This window comes from Echiichthys vipera (genome assembly GCF_963691815.1).
Source record: "Echiichthys vipera genome assembly, chromosome: 1".
Lineage (NCBI taxonomy): Eukaryota > Metazoa > Chordata > Actinopteri > Perciformes > Trachinidae > Echiichthys > Echiichthys vipera.
This window is the reverse complement of record NC_139826.1, coordinates 19,628,290-19,650,693: the sequence shown is the minus strand read 5'-3', so window position 1 is coordinate 19,650,693 and position 22,404 is coordinate 19,628,290. Positions and strand designations below refer to the sequence as shown.

The 22,404-nt window shown below is 39.9% G+C and overlaps 3 protein-coding genes across 3 annotated transcripts; 2 read left to right on the top strand and 1 right to left on the bottom strand.

Moving 5' to 3' along the window:
• Positions 1-2,494: 2,494 nt before the first annotated feature.
• pdcd2 (programmed cell death 2) lies at positions 2,495-7,005 on the top strand. The gene is made up of 8 exons (XM_083940467.1): positions 2,495-2,759; positions 3,716-3,824; positions 4,048-4,104; positions 4,639-4,827; positions 4,962-5,105; positions 5,218-5,318; positions 5,419-5,532; positions 6,431-7,005. The coding sequence occupies exons 1-8, from the start codon at positions 2,562-2,564 to the stop codon at positions 6,608-6,610; spliced, it is 1,092 nt and encodes a 363-aa protein (XP_083796593.1). The 5' UTR covers positions 2,495-2,561; the 3' UTR covers positions 6,611-7,005.
• Positions 7,006-7,805: 800 nt separating this feature from the next.
• On the bottom strand, positions 7,806-18,147 carry tbp (TATA box binding protein). The gene is made up of 9 exons (XM_083919081.1): positions 18,051-18,147; positions 17,400-17,608; positions 16,723-16,882; positions 16,358-16,535; positions 14,449-14,536; positions 11,090-11,181; positions 10,717-10,884; positions 9,896-9,990; positions 7,806-9,109 (listed from the first exon to the last, which is right to left on the bottom strand). Exons 2-9 carry the CDS (start codon positions 17,448-17,450, stop codon positions 9,030-9,032), a joined length of 912 nt encoding a protein of 303 aa, XP_083775207.1. The 5' UTR covers positions 17,451-17,608; positions 18,051-18,147; the 3' UTR covers positions 7,806-9,029.
• A 1,681-nt stretch (positions 18,148-19,828) lies between these two features.
• On the top strand, positions 19,829-21,590 carry psmc3 (proteasome 26S subunit, ATPase 3; the record flags this gene model as incomplete). The annotated part of the gene is made up of 2 exons (XM_083918725.1): positions 19,829-20,773; positions 21,137-21,590. The coding sequence occupies 2 exons, from the start codon at positions 19,829-19,831 to the stop codon at positions 21,473-21,475; spliced, it is 1,284 nt and encodes a 427-aa protein (XP_083774851.1). The 3' UTR covers positions 21,476-21,590.
• Positions 21,591-22,404: the final 814 nt, after the last annotated feature.

The window sequence follows — 22,404 nt, the reverse complement described above, 5'->3', positions numbered from 1 at the left end:
TCAAAGACAGTTTTGTTGGAGGTGTTGCTCTGACAGCAGTTTCTGTGTCCGTCGTCTGTCTTTGACTTCTCTCCAGTCCTTTTCAGGATCCTGATGAGGGGCAGCAGAGGGAAGTTTCCGCGGCGGCGTTCTCTGGTGAAGATGGATGCTGTGCCCCCTGCCGGCCCAGAGAGGTGACTATCCCTCAGCCTGTTTGACTGTTTCACCACTGGAAGTGCGAGGCGAATGAACTGCCACACCATGTTGGGCCTGGATAGTTGATTTATCGTCTGGTGCAAAATCCTACTGACCGACAGCTGAGAGATGCCAAGATTGTCTGCGTTGCACAGCTGCATTTTTCCCGTAGCCAAATAGCAGAGAGTTATACCAATTTTAATCTCTGGTGATATTGGATGTTTTTATTCATTGGTGATGTGATGGCATCCCTGACCACTTCTACCATGTTCAGAATGCCATCTCGATTAAGCCGATACCTTTTTAAAAGCTCACTATAATTTAATCTTTTCAAAATGTTGACTGCAGCAACCATGTAAGGTCAGTCCTGCTTTACTCTTAGTGACTTAAGAGTCCTAGAGAGGACTCCTACGTTTTACAGATTTAGGAGCTACTTTAACCGCTAAATGCTTTGTGACTTACACTTGTCTTAAAACATTAGGAGTCCTAAAATTAGGAGTGAAACCCCCTTATTTTTATGAGTTACTCCTAAATCAGTGAGTTAGGACCTACTCTTAGCCTTAAGAAGTTTTATGAATAAGGCTCCTGAACATTAAGGTACCAAGATCCTGTGTGTGTTCACTGCAGCAGCTCTAGAAAGAGACTGACGTGTTCAGAGATCCTGTGAGGCTCTTTCCCAATCACAAAACATCTTTTGTTCTTACATCTTTAACCAGATGGGTTAAAGGGGAGCTTCGTTCTCAGACAGCAGCTCAACCTCAACATGAACTCTGACGTTATATCTTTCGATTCTGTGAACAGACAACGGTTGATTTGAGTTACTACCCCATGAAAAGGAGTTCCCGTGTCTTGAAAGTGCTGCCAAAAACATCTACTGCAACACTTTCTTTTTTTTACTGTCTTATTTTATTTTATTTACAAATCTATGAATATTTAAGATCTGAATGCTGAGGCAGATATCCGTCCTTTTTAAATGTTGGAACTACTTTTTACGCTGACATTGAGGGATCTGTAAGGTTTATATGTTAAACTGGTGAATGAGACTCTGAAACAGGATTTTTGATTGGATGATATTGTAAGAGGGGCTTTCTAATAGGGCAATTAAACACTCTGCCCCTTGAATGTAGGATGTCACACATGTTATGAAAGTTGGGAAACTGACATTAGGTGTAATTTTGTAAGATTGAAGATGAAACTATTATGCATTTATTCTGGGAGTATCTGTATACTTTGGAGTTATGGAAAAAAAAGTTGAAAGCTTTTTTAGCATTCAATACAATCACTTCATTATTTGGAAGCAAAAGACGTCGTTACCTGTTATGAAAACCAAAACTAAACAATACAGTGGATTGTCAATTTACTAGTTCTTCAAGGGAAGCATCATATCCATAAAGCTAAATTCTTAAAATATGACCAAACTTTAATCCCTTCAAAATTGAATTCCGTAACTATTTTGAGTCTGTCCAGATTATCAATAATCAGAAATGTAATTACACCACAGATAAGTTACAGGACTTTTTTTAAAGATTTATAACAGTATAGCCCACGTCTTAATTTAAGCTCTTTACATGTATTTATTTTTGCCTTATTTATTGTCTTTTTTCTCTATGCCTTTATTAAGTATTCGTATGTAATGTCATTATAATTTAATGTGTATTGTTTACTGAAAGGAGAACTGACTGACTGACTTTGTCAAGCATGATGCCTTACTGTTCTGTTTGTATTATATTTGTTAAAATTTGCAGATAAAAAAAAACAAAAAAACAAAAAACTAACATTAGGTGTTTATCCATGTAACATGCATTATCTTTTAGTACTTTTTCAGTGTGCTTAACAAGAAGAAGAAGAAGATTCATTCATTCATTTGATCATCCATGCATTGATTTGGCTTAACAAAGTACCCTGCTTTTATATTTTTAAAGATTATGATTTCAAATCTTATTTGACCACTATGGAAAACTTAAAACTAAAAAATAATAAGTGATTAAAACTGTTGGGTTATTTAGGAATTAACTCCCTTGGTTTAGCAGCAGCACACCTTTTTTGTTTTTGTTATTCTTTATTCCTTTTTTTAACGTTTTACTGTCTTTGTACATTTTTATACATGTTGTTATTGTTTCTACAATTCGGGATTAGGGTTAGTTTGTTTTGGTTTGGTATTGTCTATAACTCTGAAACATGTCAGAAAAGTAGCCTAATGTTTATATTTTCAATAAAAATAAATAAATAAATTAAAGAAGCGGAACGAAACCCCGGCTAGTCAGTGTTTCCTCCCGGACGCTGTTTTGAACTGCACATGTGTTTCATGTGTTGTGGAGGTTGGAGAAACTCTTCTTTTCTTCTTAAAACACACCGTTTTAGTTTTCCAGGCACATCACCTCTGCAGCATGTCCGGCGACAGCAGCGTGTCCCCGGCGGAGGTGGTGCTGGGCTTCCTGGAGGAGGCGGAGCCGTGGCGGCTTCTGTCCCCGCAGTTCCCCAGTAAAGTCGGGGGGAAACCGGCGTGGCTCAGCCAGAGAGGCCTGCCCTCCCTGCCCGGGCTGGAGTGTGAGATATGCCGCCTGCCCATGGCCTTTCTGCTGCAGGTGAGTGTCCCGGAGAAGAAGCGGGAGGGGAGTGGACTCCGGACAGAGAGAGGATGATGATTCAAATGCTGTAATAAATACGTGCATATGTTCATGATCACATCTTAAAATGACATACATGAAAATGACAAATAGGCTAAAAAAAGAGACTACCTTCATGTAAAACATATGCATTCTACTGTGCATCTTTGAGCACTTTTTATTATTTATTATTATATTATTATTTTTTTTAATTATATAATTTTATTTTTTATTGTTAGCCCAAAAGGTATCTGCCCACTAATTTATTTCCTCTTATTTCAAGTTTGTAATGTATAATGCGATATCACAACCTAACAAAGAAACCCAGACAGACACTGCATCTTTACATTGGGAAGTAAAAGTGCCACAAAAATCTTTAAATAACATTTCCCAGGGAGTAAGTTCACCTCTGAAAAACCCATAAAAGAGCAGAGACATAATAATACGATGAACATCTGGGCACATTTCCTCTGAATAAAAGGTAACAACACACTAACAAATCTGCTCACTTTTATCTCCACATGATAAACTTGGCTGAGCTTTTTCATCATTCGTCTGGAACAAACTCCAAGCCACCGTAAACCTAAAATCACTCCCACCTTTCAATACTTTTAAATTCAACTCTGACTGAACAGTGTCTCTGCTTTTAACTTGATGCTCTTTCAGATATATATTTGTATTAGCTTGTTATTGGTAATATTAAGTGTAATGTCTTGCGTTCAAGTGTGTAGTGTGAGATTTGTGATGTATTTGGGACTTTGTCCTGTCTTTTGTGTACTGTGAAACCTTTTTTTGCCTCCTGTATGACAGTTACTGTAACTCAATTGGACTTTTCTGGTGAAATAAAAATGAATAAATCAACTTCTATAAACGCATCTCAGCCCTGTTCATCATAAAAATAAAGAACCAAGTCACTCTCTTCATCCTCTTTGCAGGTGTACGCACCCATTTCTGGTCAGGACAGAAGTTTCCACAGAACGCTCTTCCTGTTCTGCTGCAGAACTCGTCAGTGCTACACCAGCAACGATAGCCGCTGTATGAAAGGTACCTGTAATCATCGGTAACCATTACTGGTCCTTTGATGTTCGTCATTTGTGGCATGATAGCAGGACTGAAGAGCTCTTTAATATTTCCTCTGCTTTCTGTTGTCCTCCCTTCCTCATGTCGCCTCCTCTCTGTATGTTTAAACACTTCTCATCTGTTGTCTGGGGGTATTTTGAGTTTCAGGTTTCTGACAGATTGTGTTCTCTCCTCCTTGACTTTTCAGTTTTCAGAAGCCAGATACCCAGGAGAAATGAGTTCTACCCCTACGACCCTCCGCCAGGTTTGTGTATTTTGCCAGGATGTCAGTAAAAGCATGATTTTTTTAGTCACCGCAAGAGCTGCATATATAGAGTAGAGTTGAGTTATACATAGTGTGGCTCAGTGGATCACAATTTTACTGAAATTGCAAAGTGGACTAGTGCAATATCTAGGTGCAGGAGGCAAAATATATGTTAAAGGAAAAATATGTGACAAAAAAAAAGAAGTTTGGCCTACAAGTTGTATTTTATAGACTAAAGAAAAGACACCATCACATCCAACATTGTGAATTATATTGCAATATCAGTCAAAAATAATCACAATTAGATATTTTATATTGTTTTATATTGTGAAGCATTGGTTAAAGAGGTGGGATTTATCAACACAACACATTTATCAACACTTAACTCTGTGTTTAGAGAGTATATATAAGCATTGATACTGTGGTTGAGACATTTTTCAATATATTTGTATCTGTTCATTTAAAAAAAAATAAATGTATTTCAACAGTGACTTCACTGTGATGCATTCATCTGTTTTATCTTTCCCCCTCCAGAGGATGCACCGCCCGGGGATCCTGAACCGGACCAGAGTGTGTTGTCCATCTCTGGAGTTAAACTGTGCTGTGTGTGCGGTTGCCCAGGCAACAAAGCCTGCTCCCGCTGTCACACCGTAACCTACTGCGGAAAACACCACCAGACCCTCCACTGGAAACACACACACAAGAGGGAGTGTTGCAGCCCAGGTGTGTGTTACGCGTTATTTAAATAACACTAAGCAGCCGTTTACTTATTCCAGCTCCAGTTTAGAGGCGGAGAGTTTCTGTGAAGTCCTGCCGACGACTTTGTGTCTCTGCTGTGTCTTTGTCTGACTGTACAGAAGTGTCCGTCGTCACAACATCAACCTTCCTCTTCCCTGAGTCTGAGCTGGTCACTGAGCCTGAGGAGGAGGTAGAGGAGAAGGAGGTGGCTGAGGAGGAGGAGGATGAGGAAAGGAGTGTAGATTGTCTCCCCTTAGCGGACAGTAAGTTTTCCCTTATGTCTGATGACTACAACAGTATTGGTCAATTGGAGTAATTCACTGACATCATTTTCTACTTTCACTTTCTCACTTCACTGTCTGTTGCTTCGTTCAGCCCTGGCAGAGACGGACCTGGAGGAAATGGCTACGCACGAGACTGAAGACAACAAAGTGTTCCAGCGGTTCAAAAAAAAGATCGCACCAGAACCACACCAGGTAGAAAAATAACCTGAGTCATTCCTCACACTGACCATGTGAAGTTAAAACCATCTGCAGTTTTCTCTGGGTCCGCCTCACGGTGTTTGGTCATGTTCAGGTGGTGCGTTACAGTCGAGGGGGCTCCCCCTTGTGGGTCTCTTCCCAGCAAATCCCTTCAGATCAAGATATCCCACCATGCACCTGTGGCGCCAAGAGGACTTTTGAGTTTCAGGTAGTGCTTTCCTCTCCATCCGTCTTCTTTTTCTCTAGCTTTCACATTCACCGCAGTCTTGAATGCCAGCATGCGTTTATTTTGTACCAAATATATAAAGTTGTGTGCATGCTGGTGATGAGAAACAAGTCAAGTTAAAGCCAAAGCCAAGTTCTTTGCTACTGTGCTTTTAAACGAGCTGTCTGAAAAAGACAGGCGCTATAACGGAGCGTTTCAGACAGAGTGATAAAGGTGTATTCAAAAAGAGTATGAGAAAAATAATGATATAATTTTTTTTTACATTAAAGCAACTAAACATGTTCTAGTAGAATTCAAAAAATACATGTATGGACCTAAAAATGAGCGGGATATGGGACCTTTAAAGGAGCTGTACTTTAAATACTGAAAAAGTGGGACAACAATATTTGAAATAATAGTTTTTTTTTCACAGCCACATGCACAAACATGCACACGCAGCCAGAACGTCTATAAAAATAAAGGAGAGAAACTCAGATTACAGCTAACACACAACGGGAGATTTCTCAGTACCATTACTCCACTATTTAACTATATTAATGTTATGAATGCTGTAATGTGGAAATATTCAGAAATGTCCAACACTTTGGGCAGAAACCGTCAGTAGCAGTGGTTGATTCAGTCAAAGTTCACCTGTAAATGCTTTACTGAGAAACTGTGAGCAGAGGTTTCTCTCTGCGGTTCGTTGTGGGCAAGAAGAAAAACATCTAAGTAGCCTGAAGTAGAAGAAAACGTTTCTGACATTTACTCATTTATGTGGTGATTTAACAACTTAAAATAAAGATAATGTATTTGACAGTGTGAGTCAGTGTCTGTCCACACAGGTAACAGTCCAGTTGTTGAACAGTGTGTACCTGTAGTAACTGTGTGTGTGTGTCTTTAGGTGATGCCACAGCTGTTAAACAGTCTGTGTGTGGACTCGACAGGAGCCAGTATAGACTGGGGCACACTGGCCGTCTACACGTGCTCTGCCAGCTGTAACCATGATGACCAGTACTGCCCCGAGTTCATTTGGAAACAGGACTTCAGCTCAGATCAACACACACAGATGAAACCTACATAGTATCTGTCACACATGGACGCTCCGACTCGGCAGTGAGGACACATATTTTGACTTGTAGTGATGTCACTTCCCATTCGGGTGCGCCGCACACGTGTGGTCAGTGTGAAATTCAGCCGACAGAGCTTAAACTCCTTCCTCCTCAGCCATAAAGGACAATGACCATGTTTTTGGAGGGCCGTCTGGGTAGTTTTATTACAAGTTCAGATAGTCAAACAGGAATTCTGGTTGTGGTTTCTTTCTACGTCCGGACCTTTTCTATTATCCTTTTAAAGCTGGCTGTAAAGGACATTGCATCGGTGGGTTTATATACATACTGTTTATTCAGTAGATCTATTGGCGCTTATTGTCAGGAAAACAAATTTAAATGACCTTGTGCCTTATTACACAATAAAGGGTTTATCTGAACAAGCGTTCGCCATTTTTTCAGTGGGTCTGAGACAGAACATGTGCAGTTCAAATATCAATTACAGCTCCCGCTGACATTATTACAATGTTGTCTTGACCGACTGGTATAAATTAAATTCAGGGTTACATCACAGATTTGTGCTTCATGGACTTTTAACAATCCATAAAATTTAAAAAGTAACTTCAAACTCCAGAGTGTAGTTAACTGCACAATGGAGCATTTTATTATTAAGGTATTTGTTTTAAGTTGTAACAATAACTATGTTTTGGTTACAGTCACTTTAAGTGAAGGCTGTTTTGACTAAAAATCTGATCGTGCCTGGTAAATGGTTAAATAACTAAAGGGGCTGAAGCCTGAAACAGTTGTGGCTCTGAGTTACTTTTATAAGATGAAAATTGAAGTTTTTATCTTAAGTTTGATGCACATTAAGTGGGTAAAGTAACCAAACAATCTACACTATGATGTCCAATCTTAAATCTATACACTCTGCAGTGTCACTGTGTTTACACAAGTTCAATAAACCTCAGCCACCAACATAACTGCAAAGTTTACAGATGCATGACTTTTAGACTTGTTTCACTTACTCAAAAAGTATAAATATCAACTATACATTGTGACTGTTTGTTTTGCCTTTACAAGAATTTTTGTTCTTTCAGTTGACATATTAATCAAGCACACTTGTTAGGACGGCACCATCTCACACTGTGTTCACTGGACAACAAAAATGCCGTTTCCACATGAAACAGCACCAAAACGTTATTGTAGTAAAAGAAGCAGCTTTAACAAGAGTGCCAGTATGTATGTACACGTTTATTAATGCACAGTGCAGCACATTAACAATTTCAGAAGAAACAGAATAGCACTGAGATGTGACAGCGCGTCCTGGTCTCCTGCTTGACCGTTACAAAGAGGAAAGTACTAATTAATACACGTGTAGTATTAAATCGTGATGTCTTCAGCCAGAACCAGCTCACCAAGAAGTGCCCAAAAATAAACTGTTTTTCTGGCTGAGCAAATGTTGAACAGCCAAGACAGATTCACAGATTGATATATTAATCCTTCAAAAGAAAACGTTTAAATATATTTTTGAATGGCCAAATAACCTTTTAAACCATATATAAACATGGCAACACAATGCATAGTTTATCCGTTCTCTTTTAGTGCTCGTGAATGTAAGAGGAGTAAAAGAAGAGGCTCTCTACTTCAGGCCACAGCGTCTTTTCTTATTGATTTTAAGTACAAATGTATCAGGAACCTAAACCAAGTAAGACAAATCTCAAAGAATGAATCAACAACTTGATGACAACTTTAGCAGCATGACTTTAGTTTTCTGTCAATTTAAAATTTAAGAGCATCTGCTTTCAGTTACGGCTTAAAGGTTTAAATTTAGAGGGAAATCCACTTCCAGCATTTATAAAATTAGGACCAAGTTGAACCAAGATCCGATTGAATTGAATATACATGAAACTCTCATAAAAGCAGTCCAATTGTGTTTGAGACTCAGACTAAAATCTTAGCAAATACTGTTAAAAGGAATGTGGGGCTGACGGACCCAAAGATCTCTTGATACAATCTGGGGACTGAGCGGACAATTTATAAAAATGCAACGTACAAAACTATTTAAAATGGCTTAAAATAAAAACAAAAAACAGTCCTGGTCCGACTGCTTCTTTTCTAATCAGCGCTTTTTACATTTCTTTACAGTCTTATGTACAATCAGGGATGTGGTCAGAACAGAAAAATATGAAATCAACTGGGCAATAAGAGAGAAAGGGTTTCAAGAAAGCCGAGATGTCTGTGTATGGAATCACTACACACGGCACAAAAAAACCTGTAAAAATTCTGTTTCAGAAAATCTGAAACATTATAGGGACAAAAAAAGAAGATTAATCACATCCCTGTACAACAGCCATTACAGCAGTCCACTTGTAGAGGTCAACATACAGATGACACTTCTTGTGAATTAAAAAAAAGTACAAAGGGGGGTAGAGGTAAAAGAAGGGGCTACAGGATCTACGTTGTCTTGCGGAAGCCTTTCAGGATGGGATAGATGTTTTCAAACGCTTCGTAGATCTCTGCTCTCACTTTGGCGCCTTAAAAACAAAAACACAGATATCATTCACTACAATGAGTTACACAAAAGCAGTTATACCATTAACATCATGCTCTGGATTGTCTTTTCCATTTCTTATTAAAGTTAGGTTTTGTAGTTTACTGTAGGTTGCTGATGCCTCAGCACGGTCGATAAGTTACAAATAACTGTTTCTGTTGGTATTGAACATAAAGACATGTGAGGTAATTTAGAAAGTGTTTCTCATGGTTATCTTTGTTTATTTTAAGATATCAGTATTTAAGGAATTCTTATCAAAATAATATGGCATATTCAACTAAAATATCAGTATCCGCCTCAAAAGTCCTGCATCTGTACAGCTCTATTTGTGTGATCTGAAGAGTTGGACGGTGTCTCAAGGACTAAAGAGGAAATGCAGACAAAAGACAGCTTTATTTAACATTTCACTGTCCTAAAAAACTCAAACTACCAGTTTCCTAATGCCCTGTGACTAAAGCTAAATCAAACACTTACTTTTTTGTCATTGTTTCAAGGATTATTCGTCTTTTTTGCCTGTTTTATTGTTGTATTTTATGCTAGCATTAGACCGTTTTATATGTTTTATTTCTAAAAAGAAGGGACACGGTCTATGATTTAGCCACACGTCCTATATACACCGCAACAGTTTACTTTGAAATGTTACAATGCCTACATGTATGTATGTATCCCTGTAAATAAACTTAGAAAATAAACATTAGGACAGCATAACTTTGCATCATTCCAACTCATGAGTGAAGGGAAGCCATTAGCAGAGAGGAGCAGGTCTTACCTGTGAGTACAACTTTCCCTGAAACAAAGATAAGCAGGACGATTCTGGGTTTGATCATTCTGTAAATCAGTCCAGGAAACAACTCCGGCTCATAGCTGAAACAGACAAATCACTTAATTAGAATCATTACAAGTAATAATACATGTTATCTATATAGCGCTTTTCAAGGTACACAATGAAACTTTACATATAAAGAAATAAAATAAAACAACAAAGTAACAATCACACGTTAAAATCACATTGAAAGCAGTTCTGAAGAGGTTTTGCTTGGTGATTTGAACATCGTCAGGTTGGTGCAGTCACAGAAGTATTATCTCAAAATCATTAAAATGCATCTATTTCAAGTTGGGAAATCTACTCTAACTGCAGCTCTCTGCATATATTTAAGCACTTTTCAAACATTAAGGTTTTCCAGCACCTTACAGTTGTGGTAAATTACATATTTCTACAAATACATACAGATTGAAAATTAGTTTCATTTGCTTTTTTAAAATCACGTTAAAAAAAAGAAGATATTTTTCTACAGACAACTAAAATTGTTTTTCGTAACACCAGAAGGAGAAATTAAATTTCTATACTAAAGCTATTTGTTGTGAAAAAAATGCAGATATTATTTCAAGCATTTTTAAAGATTTCAAGCACCCGTACGAACCCTGATACAATTCCACATGTATGCTTTCGGAGGATACCTTGTTTGTACGGGAGCATGTCGACAACAATAAACCCCATTTAGCCTTTCCTTCTGTGGCACAACTCTCACAACACACCCATCATACTCTGTTGCCTTTAGCTGCACAAGACATAAAACAAACAGAAATCACCTGCTAAACTGCTGATGTGTGAGGACTAATCCTTCCAGGCGTATGGGGAACTTTACATCGCAGCTTCCCACCATGTTCTGAATCTTAAAGTCCAGGAACTTAGCAGGAAAGCCGAGCTTCTGCACCACACGAGCGTATTTTCTGGCAGCTAACCTCGACTGCTCCTCACTAGAGAGAGAAGGTGAGTCAATGTGAGGCGGATTAAAGACAAAGAAGAACATTTGCCATGTATTAAGGAGAGGAAAAGAGATGAGATAAAAGGCAGGTAGGTGGTGAACATCAGCAGCATCCCTACTAGAGACACCACTGTGACAATCAGGCTTTTTATGTGAACTTCAGCACATGAATGGGGAGCAAACAACCATATTCTGACCTCTTGGCTCCAGTGCAGACCATCTTCCCAGAGCTGAAGATGAGCGCAGTGGTCCTGGGTTCTCGTATTCTCATGATGACCGCAGCAAAACGCTACAAGAAATGGAGAGAATGGGAATATTATTACAGCCAGCAGCGCTTCTACATGAATGGAGTTGTGTGTTGTCTTTAGCATAAATATATAAAATAAAGTTTAAACTGTGGTTCTCTCACTCATCACTGTGTTCTCTACACTAAAGCAAGCTTGTTATCGTTATATGCACATCGCCTCAGTCACTGGTATGTGCTCATCTATGAAGGCCATTCTGGGTAAAATTCCTCTTAATTTCATTCATCGATTTGGAAACATGGAGGTTACAATCGCCGCCCGACGGACATTCTGCAACTGGTTGTTCCAAAAGTAAGAACAGAGTTGGGAAAGGAAGCATTTAGGTTTTAAGCACCTGTCGCTTTGAACGAGCTTCATCTTAAAAACCTTGTACCCTTGACTGATTGTAAAGATCTGGTGAAAACTCTGGAGTCCAGGCTCTCCGTATGCAAGTGTTTTAAATAAGCATGTTTTTGTGTTTTTATTCGGCTTATTATTTTTTGTCTGTTCTTTATAGTCTAACCTGATTAAATAAAGGCTAAATTGTGTGCTATCTTTGTGCTCACCACCTCCTCGGACAGATCTGTGAGCAGCATGCACAATGGACCACTATCACAGCAGACATTTTGTCACCATCCATCCATCCATCCATCCTTCCTTACATATACACACACACACGTTTCATCTAGAGCTGCAGCGACTAATTGATTAGTTGTCAACTGTTTTGATAATCAATGAATCTGTAATCTTTTAAAGAACAGTTAAAATTCTCTGATTCAAGCTTCTCAAATGTGAATATTTTCCTGTTTCTTAACTCCTTTGACAGTAAACTTTGAGTTGTGGACAATACAAGACATTTGAGGACTCCATCTTTGACTGGGAAACACCGATCAACATTTTTCATTATTTTCTGGCATTTTACGGACCAAGCAACTTATCGATGAATCGATAAAATAATCAACAGATGAATCAAAAATGAAAATTATTGTTAATTGCAGCCTTAATTGCATTTAGGTGAGCTAGTTCCAGGGTCCTGGGATTGTGTAGACCGGCGCTCTGTCAAAGCTTGACTCTCGATGGAACCGAATTATTGTCACCAGGGGCCTGTTTCACAAAGCAGGTTTAGTGAAAACTCTGAGTATGTTAACCCTGAAATGAGGGAAACTCTGAGTTTTCCGTTTCACAAAGGGAGGTAACTCAAACCAGAGACAGAGGGGTAACTCTAGCCTGTTTCACAAAGGGAGGTAACTTAAACTCTCGGTCAGTTACCATGGTAACATGCTCTCTGAAACTAACCTGGTCGGGACCAGGTTTTTCTCAGAAAACCTTGAGTTTCTCTCTGTCTCCGCCCTCTTTCAGCCACACACGGTGTTTCATTTCCTCATTCATTCAGTCAGCGGGCGAGTTTTGGCGAAGTATAGTTCTGCTATAGTTCCGTCTGTTTTTTCAGAAAATCACTGCAAATATCAGTCATTAGAAGTTATATTAGGTGGCGACTATTTCACTACCATGGCGTGTCCTTCTGATAACAATCCCGTGGATGAAGCTGCAGCATTACTGCGCAGATAATTATATATTCGTCGGGAGATGATTATCAGACTATTGATTATAGATGTTCTTGCATTTCCAGGCAATTCTCTGTTTGAGCGGTACCGTTTCATGTCACAGCAGATATTCTGTGTTGCGCTGCGTTTTTTTGCAAACGGGAGTTTTTGTATACAACGTATAAAAGTCATTCAGTAGGCCTACATTAGAAGTTATATTAGGTGGTGAATATTTACACTACCATGGCGTGTCATTTTGATAACGATCCCGTGGATGAAGGTGACGCATTTCGCAAAGAGAATTAAATATTCGTCGGGAGATGATTATCAGACCGCGCATAGACGTCCTTAATATGCTGCAGCCATAATTACAAAATGAATGAAATGGATCTTTTGAGCAAGTTGAATGTATTTGACTCAGCGTTTCTAAATATAATTCCAGCTTTTCTTGCAATTCATAGGTTCAAAAGTGTGTGCTTTTAGTTGGGTTACCGGTATATTAACTACTCCTATATGGCCTTCTGATCCAGAATATCACCTATAATGCGAGGGGGCTGAATACGGCACAACACCGTTTCATGTCACAGTCCATCTCATCCCTCCTTACATTTCCAACATTAACAACCAGTAATGCTTTCATATCACAGCAGATAGTGTGTTGCGCTGCGTTTTTTTTGCAAATGGGAGTTTTTTATACAACATTGAAATGTTGTATAAAAAACAGCCACTTACGGTAATATTTACTTTACGATGTAAATAATGCTCAAAATGAAGCGTCACCATGAGACTGTGCTGAGGTTTTACCTGTTTGAAAAATGTTTTTATGTTTCATCTTAAGCTGCGCTTCTCCCCCGCGGGGTTGCACTTAAATGAAATAAATGAATAGGCTCCCACTCATGCAGTTCCCCCTGTGATATTACTGTGATTGCAACTGGACTACATTTAAACTTATGCACTGACCCGAGCCGCAATGTCCTCCAGCACCGTCTCCCTCTCTTTTGCTGCTGCAGCGGTGTAAACCTGCTCAAACTCTCCGTATGAGCGCATTAATATTTCCAATTCCAGTTGTAGCGTAGCCCTTCGCTTCCCCGTTGCCATGGTGACTCGTCGAATCAGGGCTCCATTGATGCTGTCTTTTTTTACTTGTGGTGCACGCGCTTAACTCCAGGTCAAACTACTCTGAGTTGATCAACCTGACGCAAATCTGCTGTTCTGGAACCGAAAACTCAGAGTTTCCTATCTCAGAGTAGATCAACTCAGAGTTCCGGGTTAGACTCAGAGTTTTTTGAACCTGCTTTGTGAAACAGGCCCCTGATCTTTTCCTGCTATGACAAGTCAAAAGGTTTGCCAAGATAAAAAAGGTCTACAAAACAGTGGTACGTGGTTTTAGATTTTTCTGGACGCACGATGACCCAACATTACAATGGTGGCTGAGATAGTCACACATGTAAACAAACCAAGTTTAATTCGGATGTAGATCCCTTTGCAGCTATCCTTTCTGTGTTTACTGTGGTTACCCTGATAATTGTTGTTTTTGTCACAAATCAACACTTCCCTACACGTCCTCAGGTGGTAAATGCAAAGTTAGCATGATACATAACCCATACGGCAGGTGGGAATTAACAGAAATGTCTCTAGAAGCCCAACCGCTAAGTTTTTGTTTTTTTTATAAATAGACACATTAATGAGCAACACAGAGCGGATCACAGTAATGTGTAGCAGTCTCACCTTTGGGTTGTACTCTGCATTCCTGGCTCTCAGGGCGATAGTCTTCAAGTCCAGTTTACAGCCCAGATTTACAGTAGATACGATGTTTCTGAAAGTAGGGGAAATAATGAATGCACAGAGAAAATACTTTAGTAAAAGACATAAACTGTTTGGTAGCTCAGAAACATGTTTAAGTGTAAAGAAATGATTTATTTATTTGTTGGTTCATTTCGGGCCCGTCAGTTAGATCAATCCTCATCACACATTATCTTAGTTTAAAATCATACAATTCACATGACCGATAGGGAAAGCGGGAGAAGCAAAAGCTTATCTAGTCCCGCCCCCGTTACCCACAGAATACATTATCTTCATTGCACTATTTTTCTTATGACATTTGACATAACATGTTTCAACAGCAGGTAGTCATCAGAGCTGCAGTCTAGCTTTAGACAGACAAACAGACTACGTGTGTCTGCACAAGTGTCCATATTAGTCCGTCATTAGTGATCTGCACATTGTTGTTGCATGTTATAAAAAAAAGGAAAAACCTTTGGATCACGCACAAGTTATTTGCCTCCTACTGGGTTTTTTCTATTGTTTGGGTACAAGTGGTTTTTGTTTTTACTCCCATTTCGTCTCAACAGTGTCTGCTGACTCCTGCCTTTGACCTTTATCAACCTTCTTCCTGGGTAATTCTGTCACGATTAATAGTTATATTCACATACTTTTTTTTGAAGACACTCTGTTTTGCTGTTTTTTTTATTATCATTCCACTGTCTACCATGTCATGTCAGGGTGTCAAAGGATTTTAACGTAGTTCGTAACTTTCTCTGCCTGAAAGTCATGTTCCCATCCTCTCTGTTTAGGAATAGTATTTTCAGGTTGTGAGGGAGGCTTTTGTTGGCAGCCTTGTACAGCAACTATACTGTGCAATAGTTTATTAAATCATAATTTGAGTATTTTTTAATTTGATAAATAATTGATTTGTATGTGTCCTATAATTGGCATGATGTAGAATTCTCAAAGCTCTTTTCTTGAGTATTAGCAGGCTGTGTGTGTTGCCTTTATAAGCATGTCCCCACACCTCTACACAGTATTTTAGGGTCAGAGAGACTAGTGCGCAATACAACAGATTAAGTGCTTTCTGACTTATTCGTTTTTGTGCCTTCCAAGGTATGTACACAGTCCTGGCCAGCTTACTTTTTAAATGTCTTATGTATGGCTTCCAACCATAATGGCAATGTAGTTCCATTTGGTCATTAAAAAACATTCATAACTAAGCAGAAATTACACAGAACACACTGAGTTAGAATTTGCGTTGTCAGCTTAATTTATGTTTAGGGTCTAAACAAATGTTAGACCTTGAGTTCAATTTACACTGAGGACGCACCTGCACTCTCCATTCGTACCGTGCCCAAGCACGCTTAACGGCTAAAGTCTAGTTCATTTGACCAATGAGAGTACAACTGCTCCGCGCCCAGGCACGACACACTTGCTGGCTACGGCCCGGTGGAGAAAGGTGGACTCATACATATGTCTCTGTGCTTCGAGTATGTGCGCGAGCATTGAAGGCGGTCCTGATGTCCGTTTGTATATGACTGTTTCCTGCGACAGACATTTAAAATGACTCTGCCAAACGGTTTGCGTGGTTTGATGCCGAGAAGGTGTGTTTACTGCAGATTTGTTCAGATGAAATGTTCAAATATAGTCAGAGAAAACAAAAACTTCGAGGGGGAATGACGTATAAGCAAGAAGCATTCGAGCCAAGGCTCAGATCATTTTGAGTAATGTAAATGCAAGCGGGCCTGGGCCCATGGGGAAGAGGGAGAGGGGACAACCCTAAAGCGAGTGAGTGCACCCTAAGGTAACACACCATAAAGGGACAGTGTTTATATTAGCTTGACATGTTCCAAGTGTGATTGAAACCTACTGTAGCTGTGGTACTATTCCAGAACTCTCCGAGGCCGGTGTAGCCGGTGTGATTGGGGTCATGGGGGTCAGCGGGGTGTTGTAGAGCGGGGTGTTCCCTGGCAGAGCTGTGGTGGTCGAGCCTGCGACAGTCTGGGAATGGTAAAGCTGAGGGGTCTGCCCTGACGTTCCAGGAAGGCCTGGAGAACAAAGAACATATTTTTTCTCTAAAATATGAAATGATAATATACTTCCGCCATGGTTAAGACATTGAGGATCATTTTCATTGAATTAATTGGAAGGACACCAGTTACAGGGACATGAGTTTATGATCTCACCTGGTAAGTTTTGGGAAAGGATGTAGAAGAATATTAGTGTGTGTTGTACCTGTGTTTGCCTGCTGCGCCTGTTGCTGCTGTTGTTGTTGTTGCCTCTGCTGTTCCTCCAATATAGACAAACTGTTGGTGTTTTGGACAGGCTGGGGTGTCAGGCCTGAGCCATATGGCATCATGGGACTGAAGATTGGCATGCTTGGGGTCATGGCACCCTGCGCAAGGACACAACACCAAAAGAACCCAGAGTTGGGATCGAGCAAAAAAAGCCACATGTGATACGGACTAATAATGCAAAAATAAACCTTGAGCTCACTGCAAATTCAACTTGGAAGGTGTTAAAGTCATTCCTTGGTTAAGCTTTCAGCACCAGATTGCAGCTTTAAATTTTGTCATTCCTGTATGCAACATAACACAACCGCTGGGTCCCTTGTTCAAAGGTTATTCCCTAAGCCCATTTCCCTGGGATATGTGAGCATCACACTTCATCTCTCATTCTAGCAGTAAATTCTGTCACTAAACATTAAATCAGCCACAGAGCTTAAAGCTGCTGGATGGGAGCTCAGATGTAGCAGGATAAAACTGGTAGCTTCAAGCAACGGTGAGACTTGGATGCGAAGCTACAGCGAGCGAGGAGCGTGACTTGATAAACTAGACTTTATTATATATTTATATCCATCATCACTTTAGAGAGTTTTAAACGTCTTGGTCATAAAATACTCTAAGTGTTACCTGGGGGGAGGCCAGCCCCTGGAAGGGTGGTATACTGTTGTTCTGGTCCATCTCTTCAGCTTCGGGTTAGTTCACTGCCACCAGACAGCAGGAAGTGACTCCACACAGCAGGTGCCTCAAAGCTGTGCGTCTGGAGCCAGTTACTGTAGAAAAACACCAACTACAGTGGACTGGACTCTGCGGAAACACCCTCCTCTTGTTTCTTCTCTCTGCAAAATATAAAACACTTTATTACTGGCAAACATTTAGCACCGTGCATCATCACAGTTGAGTTGAAGCTGAATGTGTGCAGCTGCAGCGGTGGCGCCAACACATTTACTGCTAACCAACACTTTAACGTTAATTAACCTCAGTTTAGCTCGTTCATTCATTCTGTTCCTGATGCAACATGGGTCCTCTTAATAGTTTGGTGTGCAAAATACGGGTGACAAATGTGTTTATACCCCAGTAGTCCTCCAGCAGGATGTATTGACAGCCTGAGAAATTAAACCTATCACTGCACTGGCTAGCTGAAGTTAGCCGCAGAGCTAATATTAGCACCCGAGCTAACGCTGGGTCAAATGCGTTCAAAGCAGTGACCGCGTGTCAAAAAGAGTTGCAAATAACTTTGGCATTTGCCAGTGCACACCGACACATTGCCCGTCAACTTACACCCACACTCCCGCTGGTCAAATCGGCACACGGACTCTTCTGATTCAGCCTCAGCTTCGGTTCATCCTCGCAGGTTCAGCGCTCAAGCGTCGTGCAGTCGTCCGCTTCTTCTTCGTCTTCTTCTTTTCTAGGTTTGTGGCGGTTGGCAAACAACTTTTTATTGCATTACCGCCCCCAGCTGGTCTGGCGAGTGGATCACGTGACCTCATCACTCATCAACAAGACAAAACAAAATGAATAAACAACCCTCTTCAGTTATATAAACTGGAGCAGAGCTTAGCCCATTTTTTTTTACTTCTAAAAAAAATAGAGAATTACATCTCAAGCTATTACACAACAACTATCCTTTGTGTAACATAACAAAGTAACATTTTCTGACATTGATGACAGCTGTTTTGCTCAAACTACCGGGTAGGTTTCACTTTGATGAGAAAATTATTATTTTTCTCTCACAATAATACTGCATTTGTCTGTATTACATTACTTTTGATTCGTATAAGTTTCTATTGTAAATTTGATATTATATATATATATATATATATATATATATATATATATATATATATATATAATAAATAAATATAAATATGTATATAAATTATAAATTATTATAATCAATAATAATTATATATAAATAGAAATATAAAATAGTATAATATATAACAAATATATATACGGTTTTATTTTTCTATTTTTACAAATATATGTTATCTGTATAATATTGTTGTTGTTAAATATGTTGTTTGTATAGCTGTTCCCCCCCCTGGGATTATTAAAGTATTTCTGATTCTGATTCTGATTATGCTTGTCAATTATGAAAAAGTGTGCAGTTGTTCCTCCTCGTTTCTGTTTTTCCCTGCACATCTCTTTTCTCCCAGGAGGGTGGATCAACTAACCTTATGACTTAAAACGATCAACTAATCAACTACTCCGAGTTCACATTGGCCTGGGAACGCCTCAGGATCCCCCAGTTAGAGCTGGTTAATGTGGCCCGGGAAAGGGAAGTTTGGGGTCCCCTGCTAAAGCTGCTGCCCCTGCGACCCGACCCCGGATAAGCGGTTGTAGATGAGATTAGATGAGACTAATCAACTAACATTATGACTTATAATAACAAAATAAAGCAAACAAATAAGCAAATAAAAATTAATAAAATAAAATGCTTATCATAATAATAATATTTTCCCAAGCAAAAATTAGTTCGCTGAGATATTTGATAGCACTTATTTGAATTATTTTGTAAAATATCTATTAAATCAAATCTTACTTTTTCTTTTCTGAATCTTTCAGTCATTTCCCTGATTTATAGTAATGTTACATTTGGTTTGATTTTACAGGATAAAAAAAGTTTAATAATTTGATAATACACGCTCAATGTTTTATACACAAATGCAAATTCCTCAAAGCTATTCCCCGTTTCACACCTTTTCTGAAATAATTATCCATTTTCTTGGATCAGTTAAAATGGATCTAGAAATGTTTCTCTTCTTTATATATGTTTATCAGACATTCAATTTAATTCTGAAAGTAAATTAAATAATTGCTATTTTATTTTTTGTCTTTTACTGTCTCTTCTTTTGTTTATGATGCACCATAATACCGACTAATCTGCTCAGTTTCAAATTGTATCACTGTGAGAAATATTTATGCTTTTAAGAATTGTGTTGTGAAATGTTGAATATAAATAAAAACAAATAAAAATCGTTCACTGAGCAGCTGCCTCTTCCGGAAGTTGAACCTTCATTTCCGGCGTGTCATAGTTCACCGCAGACAGAGCAAAGATGGCGTCGCTGAGTGACAAATCAGTTTGGGACGAAGTGGAGGATGGAATCGGCGAAGAAGTGTTAAAAATGTCCACGGAGGAGATAGTTCAGCGAACTCGTCTCCTCGACAGCGAGATTAAGATCATGAAGAGCGAAGTGCTGCGGGTGACCCATGAACTTCAGGCCATGAAGGATAAAATCAAAGAAAACACGGAGAAGATAAAGGTGAACAAAACCCTCCCGTACCTGGTGTCTAATGTGATCGAGCTGCTGGACGTGGACCCCAACGACCAGGAGGAGGACGGGGCTAACGTGGACCTGGACTCTCAGAGGAAAGGAAAGTGCGCCGTCATTAAGACCTCCACTCGACAGACCTACTTCCTGCCGGTGATTGGGCTGGTGGACGCCGAGAAGCTGAAGCCCGGAGACCTGGTGGGTGTCAACAAGGACTCGTACCTGATCCTGGAGACCTTACCCACCGAGTACGACTCCAGAGTCAAGGCCATGGAGGTGGATGAGCGCCCCACGGAGCAGTACAGCGACATAGGAGGACTGGACAAGCAGATCCAGGAGCTGGTGGAGGCCATAGTCCTGCCCATGAACCACAAGGAGAAGTTTGAAAACCTTGGCATCCAGCCACCCAAGGGGGTCCTGATGTACGGACCACCTGGCACTGGGAAGACCCTCCTTGCCAGGGCCTGCGCTGCTCAGACCAAGGCCACCTTCCTGAAGCTGGCCGGTCCACAGTTAGTCCAGATGTTCATCGGAGATGGAGCCAAGCTGGTGAGGGACGCCTTCGCCCTGGCCAAAGAGAAAGCCCCATCCATCATCTTCATTGATGAGCTGGACGCCATCGGGACCAAGAGGTTTGACAGCGAGAAGGCTGGAGACCGAGAGGTGCAGAGGACCATGCTGGAGCTGCTCAACCAGCTGGATGGATTTCAGCCCAACATGCAGGTCAAGGTAAAGATCCCGCCACAAAAACTTACAGTATCTATGAATTAAAATGACATTAGTGAGTATTTCATAAATTGTGTTTTATTCACAGTAACATTCTGGGAGAAATCAGACTCAGTAATTACTATGTGGTGTTAATTCAGACAACTAAACTGTCAACATTTAAATATGCGATATGGGCACACAGGACAGCACCCAATAAACGTCTTTACAAACTACACTTCAAAAGGTGTAATGGATGCACAAACAACTTTAAAAAGTTGGTTTTAAACCAAGTTAAATACCAACTGTCCTGTTTTTTACCACCTCTTTGGCTTTACTTTACAGCATGATGACAACAGTGCAATTACATACATTTTTATTTTCTAGGTGATTGCTGCCACCAACAGAGTGGACATCTTGGACCCTGCACTGCTCCGCTCAGGTCGTCTGGACAGGAAGATTGAGTTCCCCATGCCAAATGAGGAGGCCAGAGCTCGCATCATGCAGATTCACTCCCGCAAGATGAACGTCAGTCCCGACGTCAACTATGAGGAGCTGGCTCGCTGCACAGACGACTTCAACGGCGCCCAGTGCAAGGCCGTGTGCGTGGAAGCTGGAATGATCGCGCTGCGTCGCGGGGCCACAGAGCTGAACCATGAAGATTACATGGAGGGAATCCTGGAGGTCCAAGCCAAGAAGAAGGCCAACCTTCAGTACTACGCCTGAGGACACTCCCTGTGTCGTGTTTGTGTATGAGAGAGTCTTTGATTATTAAAACAGTTGTTGGGTAAACACTTGTTACAGTTGCTGATTAACTTGGGTTAATAAAAAATAAATAAAATGTCAAGTGTTGTGTGTTCCTGTTGAGCATTGATAGGACAGTGTGTTTACACTCTTGAGGTGGTGCAAAATAAAAATCACAGATGTGAAATTATTAAATAGGAGCTTAGTCTTTATTGGACCGGAGCCCAAGACGGTCAGTTCCTACTGGAAAACTTGTATTGTGTGTTATTTAGAAAAATGTAAAGCATATTAAAACTGTTTTTATTAGTCCTGAGCATTTAGTTTAGTAACATGGTTTTTCTCCTCGACAGCAGCCATAACAACCCTGCCATACCTTCTCTGCTGCAGTTTGTGTTCACAACCAAAGAACAACATGATTGGAAGGAATGAAACCTCTGTAGCAACTAATGAAAGGAGCATCAGGACTCTTTCACATTAGCTGCCAACGGTTTAAAAAACAAACCTGCACTTATCAATAATGTAGGAAGCTAAGTTTATTTTTCCTACTTTTTTTGCGGATGTAAATTTAGGAAATAGCTAATGAAATTAATTACTTCTTTCTCCATTTTTTGACGACTTGTGTTGTCTTTTGTTTATGGTGAATTTGAAAAGCTCAAAATAAATAAATACAAAAGCTCAAGTGTACATAATGCAAAGGGAGAGTTGGCAGTTCCTCACATAAAAATGTCAGGGCCCCCACACATGGCAATACTTCATTTTCATATAAATTAAGTATTCATAAGTTAATTATTTTCCCATTAGGCAGAAACTCTCATATTGGAGCTAATGGCTGCTACAATACTGAAATTCATCTGAAACTTTTGCAGTTTGCGAGAATGTAAATGTTAATGTGCACCACTGATTTGATCCAG

Coding starts and splice junctions, on each gene's coding strand:
- pdcd2 (XM_083940467.1), top strand. CDS start 2,562: ATGTCCGGCGACAGCAGCGTGTCCCCGGCGGAGGTGGTGCTGGGCTTC. Junction 4,105..4,638: donor CCCCTACGACCCTCCGCCAG/GTTTGTGTATTT, acceptor TTCCCCCTCCAG/AGGATGCACCGCCCGGGGAT. Junction 5,319..5,418: donor TCGCACCAGAACCACACCAG/GTAGAAAAATAA, acceptor GGTCATGTTCAG/GTGGTGCGTTACAGTCGAGG.
- tbp (XM_083919081.1), bottom strand. CDS start 17,450: ATGGACCAGAACAACAGTATACCACCCTTCCAGGGGCTGGCCTCCCCC. Junction 16,883..17,399: donor AGGGGCTGGCCTCCCCCCAG/GTAACACTTAGA, acceptor GTCCTTGCGCAG/GGTGCCATGACCCCAAGCAT. Junction 9,991..10,716: donor ACACATCAGCAGTTTAGCAG/GTGATTTCTGTT, acceptor TGTCTGTTTCAG/CTATGAGCCGGAGTTGTTTC.